Source organism: Dreissena polymorpha, chromosome 9 (genome assembly GCF_020536995.1).
Source record: "Dreissena polymorpha isolate Duluth1 chromosome 9, UMN_Dpol_1.0, whole genome shotgun sequence".
Classification (NCBI taxonomy): Eukaryota; Metazoa; Mollusca; class Bivalvia; order Myida; family Dreissenidae; genus Dreissena; species Dreissena polymorpha.
The window spans coordinates 97,147,896-97,158,657 of record NC_068363.1 but is presented as its reverse complement, the minus strand read 5'-3'; the positions used below and the strand labels follow the sequence as shown (position 1 = coordinate 97,158,657).

At 41.6% G+C, this 10,762-nt stretch overlaps 1 protein-coding gene across 1 annotated transcript; it reads left to right on the top strand.

The window, feature by feature from the left end:
* Positions 1–436: 436 nt before the first annotated feature.
* Positions 437–1,096, top strand: LOC127846645 (uncharacterized; the record flags this gene model as incomplete). Its single annotated transcript, XM_052378080.1, is given in 4 exon segments — positions 437–556; positions 558–618; positions 621–685; positions 687–1,096. Coding segments are annotated over 4 exon segments (573 nt in total), but the record flags the coding sequence as incomplete, so codon positions are not given.
* Between the last annotated feature and the right edge of the window lie 9,666 nt (positions 1,097–10,762).

The following is a 10,762-nucleotide window of genomic DNA, read 5'->3' as shown; positions in this document are numbered from 1 at the left end:
GATTAGATAACACAAAAAAAAACACTGATTACCGAACACGGTGCCCAGTTTATTTGTTTTGACTTGATTGTGATCTATGAGGTTAATTAATAATTTAAAAATAGGACGGCGCCGTTTACTTAAGTGTATTGTTTCATGTTATTATTGGGGCAGGGACCGAAAATACTAGAGTGGTCCGCGTCATCAAGGATTGTGTTTTCGTACAGGTGTAATTAACACTGAAAGACGATGACCCTCATGCGTCAAGACAGGTTGCTATTATGATATTCTGCCGCAAATGTCGACCATGTACATCCATCCGTTAAGGAAGTGGCATTAGTTAATTAGTAAATACTGTAGGTCATTTTTTATACACATTTTCCGTTCTTTTAGAGTATTACGTACTTCGGAAGTCTATTAAATATTACTCCTCAAGCTCGCTCAAACATGTCTTTTCCAGCCGATAAGTATCGACGAAGAGGCGCACATGCGCAGCGAGGAGGACATCCGGCGCGCAGTGTACGGCGTATCCCTTTCTGAGATCCACCTCGGAAATTACGACAACTCCATCACCAGGCCCCACTGTCGCTAGCGCTCGGAAGTCCGTGCTGTGGTCTCGTGAGCGCAAAGTTTACGAAACCGAGAGCAGACATCGCCTGACGAGTTTAAAAGTAACCCTTACTTCAAGTTCGAGTATCCGGAAATTCCCCCGTCATTGGCCGGGAACTTGGGCGGTGATGTCCCGCGATGAGCTGGCAGGTAGCGCCATGCGGCTGTCGTCCCGGCCCTCCACCGCCCGCCCACAGACGTCTCCCGGGACTCCCTGGCTCCGCCGGACCCGAGCAGCCTCCGTCACACAACAGGAGATACCGCGAACTGTTAAAACAACCTCATTGTGGTCACGTGATTTGTGTTATGTTTCTTGTGAGAACTACAAAAACTCTTCATCGATCCGTGTGTTATGGCATGTTGTGATCGTGGCCTGTAATAATCAGGACACTGTCTTTCTTAAGTTGCGTTGTCGTCAGTATTAGCGTTATGTCTGCCTCATGAATAGAGAGGACTTGACTGATTTATTTGTTGCATGATATACATGTATAATACAATACGAAAGAAATTCTCAGTCTTAGATCTGCCACGACACATTTACTTACTACTTTCCAGAAACATGGGATTAAGCGAGTTTCCTTTTTATCTCAGCGAATAAGAATCGTCGTTTTGTGTGTGCTGTTACAACTGCCGGACTGGATCAATAGTTTTATATGAATGGTTAAACTGTTCAATGTTCACTGTACATGGACTCTTAATTGCGTTCACTTTCACTTTTAAAGCCATGAGAGTGTATTAGCTGACTTAAAGAATGTCATGTGGCTACCACAGGTGGTTAGCATGTGGCTATGATATTTGTTAGTGAAAACATCATTTGAATGATAATAATCATATTATTACGAAAAACCAACTTTTCTGCAAAAAAATCACTTTCATATATATATATTCATATATATTAACAAGGTATTTAACTCGAAATCACCCGAAAACAGGGTGTATCGCTTTGAACAGCCATTACTTCATATAATTTTTGCAGCGATTTTCACGATCTCGGTCTTATTCAACGCATAAATGAATTTCCTTTCTGGAAATGTACATGTCTTGCAATATTTTTACAAATACTGGGTCAACTTTTAAGAAATAACACGATACACAACTCGCGTGACCCACTTGACATCGATCAGACCGGATCTAAGACTGAAATCTTCACGGAGTAAAGGGCATTTCCCTGCAAAGTTCACGGACCTTGATACCATAATTCAATAAAACGTTTGATAAAAAACATTCTTACCGTGCTTGCCGTTGCATTATGCATCAAAACTAACTGTCCAGTGCCGTTTGAAACATTTGTTTACATACATTTCAACTAAATGACATTTTAAACACACGAGTGATTTCATTTGTCCAATGCGAAGGTGTGTCTTTACACATAGAGATTCCATTCATGAATAAGACCAGGTTAATGAAAATCACTGCAAAATTGATGGAGTAATGACTGTTCAAAGCGATGCACCCTGTTTGCGGGTGATTTCGAGTTGAATAGCTTGTTATATATATATATATATATATATATATATATATTATATATATATATATATATTATATATATATATATATTATATATATATATATATATATATATATATATATTTGATAGTGAATGTTTTTTTTAGAAAAGTTGATTTTTCGTTATAATATGATTATTTATCATTCAAAATGATGTTTTCACTAATTATTATCATAGCCACACGCTAACCACCTGTGGTGGCTACCTTCTAATGGTAGCGCTTATTCGACACTTATATATGTTCAACTGCATTACAATGAAAACTGATCACAATTGAGTGTGCTTATTACCGGATGTTTCAATTTAAATATCACAACACAATTGCACTTATAAAAATATATGCACATGCCTTGATATAAATCTGTTTGACATTATTATGCTATATATTTAAACTACCCATCGATAATATTCCGTTACAATCGTGATCGAGTCAAAATTAAGGTAATGAAAAACGTGCATTATTGACGAGGGTAATTTAGGACACCTAAATGGATTGATCGACCACAATTCGACCTTAACTGATCGGCTTATGGTAACTGAGTAACGCAACTAAGTGCTTGGTGTTAAGTTCTTGACTAGATATTGGATTTTTGTCGATTATTGAAATTTGTACACATTTGTGTAAAAATTCCACAAGTTTGCAGCATAAAAGTAAACCCACACAACATAACACTCCGAGATTAAGAGCTGATGATTAAGATTAAAATAAATTGGACATTTGTTATAAAAATGTATAATAAAACAGGAAACACGAGTCAATCATAAAAAATTATAAAAGTTTAGCTCAAACGCATTCGATTCGATCCACTGCACAGCCACACTGAAGGGTATGCGAGCGCCACATCGATCCACTGCACTGCCTCAGTGAAGGGTTTGCGAGCGCTACATCGATCCACTGCACCGCCACAGTGAAGGGTTTGCGAGCGCTACATCGATCCACTGCACCGCCACAGTGAAGGGTTTTTGAGCAATACATCGATCCACTGCACCTCCACAATGAAGGGTTTGCGAGCACAACATCGATCCACTGCACCGCCTCAGTGCAGGGTTTGCGAGCGCTACATCGATCCACTGAATTGCCACAGTGAGTGAAGGGTTTGCGAGCGCTACATCGATCCACTGCACCGCCACACTGAAGGGTTAACGAGCGCTGCATCGATCCACTGCACCTCCACAGTAAAGGTTTTGCGAGCACTACATCGATCCACTGCACCTCCACAATGAAGGGTTTACGAGCGCTACATCGATCCACTGCACCGCCGCAGTGAAGGGTTCTGCGAGCGCTACACGACATCGATCCAACTGAATTGCCACAGTGAGTGAAGGGTTTGCGAGCGCTACATTGATCCACTGCACCGCCACACTGAATGGTTAACGAGCGCTACATCGATCCACTGCACCTCCACAGTGAAGGGTTTGCGAGCACTACATCGATCCACTGCACCTCCACAATGAAGGGTTTGCGAGCACAACATCGATCCACTGCACAGCCACAGTGAAGGGTTTACGAGATTTACATCGATCCACTGCACCACCACAGTGAATGGTGTACGAGCACTACATCGATCCACTGCACCTCCACAATGAAGGGTTTGCAAGCACAACATCGATTCACTGCACCACCACAGTGAAGGGTTTGCGAGCGCTACATCGATCCACTGAATTGACACAGTGAGTGAAGGGTTTGCGATCGCTACATCGATCCACTGCACCGCCACAGTGAAGGGTTTGCTAGCGCAACATCGATCCACTGCACCATCACAGCGAAGGGTTTACGAGAGCTACATCGACTCACTGCATCTCCATAGTGAAGGATTTTCGAGCACTACATCGATCCACCAGCACCGCCACAGTGAAGGGTTTTCGAGCGCTACATCGATCCACTTGCACCGCCACAGTTAAGGGTTTGCCAGCGTAACATCGATCCACTGCACCGCCACAGTGAAGGGTTTTCGAGCACTACATCGATCCACTCTCTCGCCACAGTGAAGGGTTTGCGAGCACTACATCGATCCACTGAATCGCCACAGTGAAGGGTTTACGAGCGCTACATTGATCCACTGCACCGCCACAGTGAAGGGTTTGCGAGCGCTACATCGATCCACAGCACCGCCACAGTGAAGGGTTTGCGAGCGCTATATCGATCACAGCACCGCCACAGTGAAGGGTTTGCGAGCTCTACATCGATCCATTGCACCGCAACTGTGAAGGGTTTGCGAGCGCAACATCGATCCACTGAATTGTCACAGTAAATGAAGGTTTTGAGAGCGCAACATCGATCCACTGCACCGCCGCAGTGAAGGGTTTGTGAGCGCTTCATCGATCCACTGCATCGCCATAGTGAAGGGTATGCGAGCGCTACATCGATCCATTCCCTCGCCACAGTGAAGGGTTTACGAGCGCTACATCGATCCACAACACCTCCACAGTGAAGGGTTGACGATCATTCATCGATCCACTGCACCTCCGCAGTGAAAGGTTTACGAGCGCTACATCGATCCACTGCACAGCCACACTGAAGGGTTTACGAGCGCTACATCGATCCACTGCACCTCCACAGTGAAGGGTTTACGAGCGCTTCATCGATCCACTGCACCGCCACAGTGAAGGGTTTACGAGCGCTACATCTATCCACAGCATCGTCACAGTGAAGGGTTTACGAGCGCTACATCGATCCACTGCATCGCCACAGTGAAGGGTTTACGAGCGCCTACATCGATCCACAGCATCGACACAGTGAATGGTTTACGAGCGCTACATCGATCAACTGCATCGCCACAGTGAAGGGTTTACGAGCGGTACATCGATCCACTGCACCGCCACAGTGAAGGGTTTACGAGCGCTACATCGATCCATTCCCTCGCCACAGTGAAGGGTTTACGAGCGCTACATCGATCCACTGCATCGCCACAGTGAAGGGTTTACGAGCGCTACATCGATCCACTGCATCGCCACAGTGAAGGGTTTTACGAGCGCTACATCGATCCAATGCACCGCCACAGTGAAGGGTTTACGAGCGCTACATCGATCCACTGCACCGCCACAGTGAAGGTTTTACGAGCGCTACATCGATCCAATGCACCGCCACAGTGAAGGGTTTACGAGCGCTACATCGATCCACTGCATCGCCACAATGAAGGGTTACTATTGAGCCGCTGGATATCACCTTGACGGAAGCACATGTTTATAGCGATGCTTTTTTTCTCTAGTCGAATGATGGTCGAAAACTAATGAGAGTCAGGTTAAATATATCTTTTGATAATTCTTGTTTTTGATCTTTGTACATATATTTGTAAACAAATACTAACCTAAACATTTTTATTACTTTTGCATACAATGTCCCTGTTATGTTTAATATTTATATTCAGAAATTATTTTTACGCGTATCCGAATTGTACTAGTACTTATTTGAAACCATGTACAGTTTTGTATATGGCAACATCATTTGATTTGTAGATGGTCGCTTTGCGACCGTCTTAGGTGGTTAGTCAAAATTCAGGTCGATACGGCTTAGCTACTAGGAGCCCAATACCCGCTTACTACGCGTATCCGCGCGAGAAGAGTTGTATAATTGATGCAAAAGGTTTGATTTCTCCAATTATATTCATTCACAAATGGAAACATGATATTAATATCGTGTAAAAAGCAATAGTTTCGAACGGTGCTTTTATAGAAAAGAATCAATAAACAATTATCGTAATGCACGTGTCGCGGAGGAGATTGTTTACAAATAAATAAAATAGTCCACTTTCTGCAGCGTCTTCATGACGTAGTATTTTTGCTCAGTCCATTCATAATATGAGGCTATTGATAGATGCGCCTGTCGATAAACAAGGAAAGTTCACGGGCGATAACAACGCAATAGGTTACGCTATCACATACACCTCAATGACGTAGTACAGGTCGTAAATTGAGGTTATTAATAGATTCGGGAAAAAGTTTACGCTTATTTATATTCTCAATTTATAAAACATTGAACATAAGTTCAACAATAACTTCAGCGATACGATAGACAAACACAAAAAAATGTTTCATAATCGCTAAACCCGAATATAACAAGCAATTTATAATAATAATACGAATGACCTGTTTCGTAACCTCGTTCATGCTACTACGGCGGGTATTTCTGGAAACGTTCTTTGGTTCTCAACAGATAGCGGCGATCTTTTGTATTTACGGGTGCTAGCAACGCAATAGTAGAAGGTAAGTAGAAGGTTTAGCTTGTTTATATTCACAGTTCTCAATACATAGATTGGATATGAGTTCATCAATTACTACAGGCATACTATAGGCAACCTCGAAATGCTTTATAATCGCTAAAACCGAAAACAACTAAATATATTATATTATATATATTTATAACAATAAATATCATTTAAAAATGTAGTCGGCGTATACGCTGACTTTGAAATAAACTTTGCAATTTACTTTTCTAAATAAATAAATACAATTAAACAAAAGTTAAAACATTGTGTTGTGTTTTTCACCTGTAAGTTGCATATTCACTGCATGAAATGTGTGTTAGCATTGTCAAACCACACATTAGTGTGAGTAGATAAAAAAATATACTACGGGAGAGCACTTCATATGTGTCCTCATATGCCTTGTTATGAGTATCTTTCTTCACTATCGAAATATATCGTATGTTGAAATTTGATTTAAACGCAGTTTTCTTTCGACACATTTAAATCACACGTAAATAGCGCCGTCATGCGAAAATGGGTCTTATGCGTTTCGGCAAGCGTTTGTTAAACCCAACATGTGCTTTTGCGCAGTCAGGCCATAGGCGATGCTGTTCGCTATAAAATCACTCAATATGTTATGTTTCTCCTTACCAGAAGGAGAGATAGCTGAGTGGGCTATTTATATGATGGGCGGATATGGAATAAGACCCATTTTCGCATGACGAGGGTCATTACAAATCTCATTGTGAATTGAATATGCCACATTTAAGAACAATGCGTTTTGATACAAAATTGAATTCAAAATAGCAAACTTGTTAATAATGGCAGCCTATCCACACATTAAGGAATGATTTCCAGACGTGCTGACCAAGTACGGCAAACATTGTGGTATGATAATTAAACGATTTTCTCTTATCGTGACACTATACTATTACGCTAATGATTGTTTTCTCATCTTGGAGGCGAAAGTGAAATTATGCGAGATGGATTGTAACGCGTAATTGTAACAAGGCCACAATTTGTGTCGTTTGAGCATACAGAGAGTAGTCCGGAATTCCTTACACTGAACAGTGCTACATCCTTTGAATTGAGCACATACGCAGTGATGTAGCAAAAATTCAGAGGTTGTATCTCGAATCAGCTTATTAAATATTCGAAAATATTCATGCGTGTCTGTTGGCGTTATGTAAAAGTCACTAAGATGAAAACTGAGTAAAACAGCTACGCCTAAAAGCGCATTAGTGCTCTATACCTATGTTTATGTCAGCGTTGTTGACACCGTGTGAACTGCTCGGGTAACAAGTAAAGCATAAACAGCAATGTTTATATACTTTTATTCCTCCATATACAAGATACGAAGATTATTGTATATTTTGAATTTGTATATGGTGTCAAAAATCAAAAGTTTTGTACACGGAACTTTCATTATGAAGTTATATTCTTGGTGAGATAATTATCTGATATTAGAAAAAAATATTCCTTTAATATGATGGTGCCTGTAAATCTTTATATTAAGTTCTCATTACCATTTTCATAATACTATCTATGCTTTCAGAACGTCCAAAAAGCATGTTGTTTTTATTTTGTCTAAGTTATTTCTATAAAATAATAAGGATGATAAAAAGTGCACACAAAACTCGACCCGTGCGCTATGACACACACTTTATAAAGTTGAATGGCGTGTGTTCATTTCAAACTTGCGATTGATTTTGAAAAATGACTTGCGCGTTAAATTATGCAATAGTTCAGTGCCTTCAGCGCTTTGATAACTTTTATAGTTAGTGTGTGAATATTTTATTACATGTAGTTTGATTTCATTATAAAACATTATTTTGCAACTAAGACTGTGAACTCTGCCTGTCATATGTCGCACGGAGAGGGTTTGAGTTCAGCTTATTGGAAAATTGTACAAAATTGATTACAGTGATTGCATTTGCATCTTAACATCTATATATATTTCTTGTACTAGTATCGTATTTCCCGAGGTAACACTCTTAATTTATACCTCTGGAACATTTGTTAATCGAGAAACCAGGAAAAGTGAGTGTTGTGTTGCATGTTCATGTTCACAAATATAAAGTAGATTCTATTAAAGTAAAGCTTGCATCGTACATTTATTTATCTTTTTATTTCTTACGGACTGACTCACTGACAAACAGTAAAATAACTGACCGATTCATTGACTGAAGGAATCAAACATAGCTTTGAATATCGTTCGTCGCCATATGAACACTAAACAAGATATTCATCGCTCCACACGATACTACACGAAACATTGAAAACCGTCAAGCGAAAAGAAGAAACGATATTCAATTTAACCCATTTATGCCTAGCGTCTAGAAAAAAAGGCCTTTGCAAACAGCGTAGACCCAGATGAGACGCCGCATGACGAATTTCTGTAAGAAATATTCTAAATATAAAAATAAATATACCAGACATACCTAATTTGGGAAATAAATTGATCCAATTTAGAAGGATGGGAGAGTCCACTAGGCATAAGTGGGTTAAGGTAAAACATATAATATTAGGGCGACAATGCGACAATCAAATTATCACGGGTTGCGTAGTGGAAACGGTGACCGCCTAGCGACAGGGAGGTCACGGGTATGATCCCACTGTGAAAGCGTTCTTTAGCTCTCCACCAAAGACCTAGTACTGCTTCTACCCAGGAAACGGACTCGAGAGCGTTTCAAATAAGTCCGAGGCTTTCGATGCAATCAAGCTAAAATAAATAGTGTTAAACTATATTACTTAAGGTCCAATTTCGTTGAAAGTTGTTGAATCTGTATAAAATATCGAGCGACATTTAATATGACACAAAACGTATGCCGTAGTAAAGCCATAAACACATTGCCGTACTTGTGCTGCCGTTCCTAAGCATATAGCGTTCCGATCTCAATATATCGAATGTCGGGACATAATTTTGGGTTTAGCTTCTCGAAATCTAATTTGTATCAAAAGACCGAAAACGTCTAGATAAAATTCCGACAGCGTCGCAACTACCTCTTACTAATACTGCATGACGTCCCCGTCTCGATATTCTCTATTTGTTTTGTTATAATTATCATGATCCGGGAAATCGGGGTTAAATGCAATCAACACAGGCTAATCAGGGACGACACTTTTCGCTTTAATGAAATTTATCGTTTAAAGGATGTACCTCATAAGAGAAGATTCACTTTAGGCGGTAAATGTCGTCCCCGACAGGCTTGTCTAGAACGACACATTGCGCACATGCATATAGCCTCGTTTTTACAGACAGAGGCTCTATTTAAATAATTTTGTTGTAACCGGATCTGCGTTTGATCCGTTACAGCCTATTCAAGATAAAGTACCGACTATACACATACGATTGAATACCAAACAAGTTTCTGGACAATCCATAGTTTGCGTGATTATAAAGGGGTTCCAATAGCGTCCAATCATCCCCCACAGCGTCCGATAAGCCCGACACTTCTTACATGCCCGACACGTCCGATATGAGCGAACCATCTTACATACCCGACAAAGCCGATATGCCCGATACGTCTAACATGCCCGACACGTTTACATTCCCGATAGGTCCGATATGCCCGAAATGTCTACATGTCCGATTTGCCCGACACGTTTTACATGACCGACACGTCCGATATGAGCGACCCGTCTTACATGCCTGACAAGTCCGATATGCCCGACAAGTCTTACATGCCCGACACGTTTAACATGCCGGACACGTCCTATATGCCCGACATGTCGTTCATGTCCTGTTGTCCGACAAGTTTTACATGCCCGAAAAGTCCGATATAACCGACACGTCCTACATGCCCGACACGACCGATATGCCCGACACGTCATACATGCCCGACACATCTTACATGCCCAACACGTCATTCATGCCCGTTACATGTCTCATGCCCGAGACGTCCATTATGCCCGACCGGTCTGACTTGTCCAACACCTGTTACATGCCCGACAAGTTGTACATTCCCGACACGTTGTGCATGACCGACACGTCCGATATGCCCGACACGTCCGATATGCCCGACATGTCCGATATGTCCGACGTGGACGATATGCCCGACACGTCCGATATGCCCGACATGTCCGAAACGAACGATATGCCCGACATGTCCGACGAGTCCGATATGCCGACATGTCCGACACGAACGATATGCCCGACATGTCCGATATGCCTGACATGTCCGACACGAACGACATGCCCGACACGTCCGATATGCCCGACATGTCCGACACGTCCGATATGCCCGACATGTAAGATACGAACGATATGCCCTACATGTCCGACACGTCCGATATACCCGACACGTCCGATATGCCCGACACGTCCGATATGCCCGACATGTCCGACACGAACGATATGCCTGAGATTTTATTTGTAGGGAAGGGCTTTGTGTGACCTCTCGGCAGCAAAAATGAGAATATGTGACATACGCTTAATAGCACGGTATGCATGTATGAGTATTGAAATCTTATCAAACCTAGG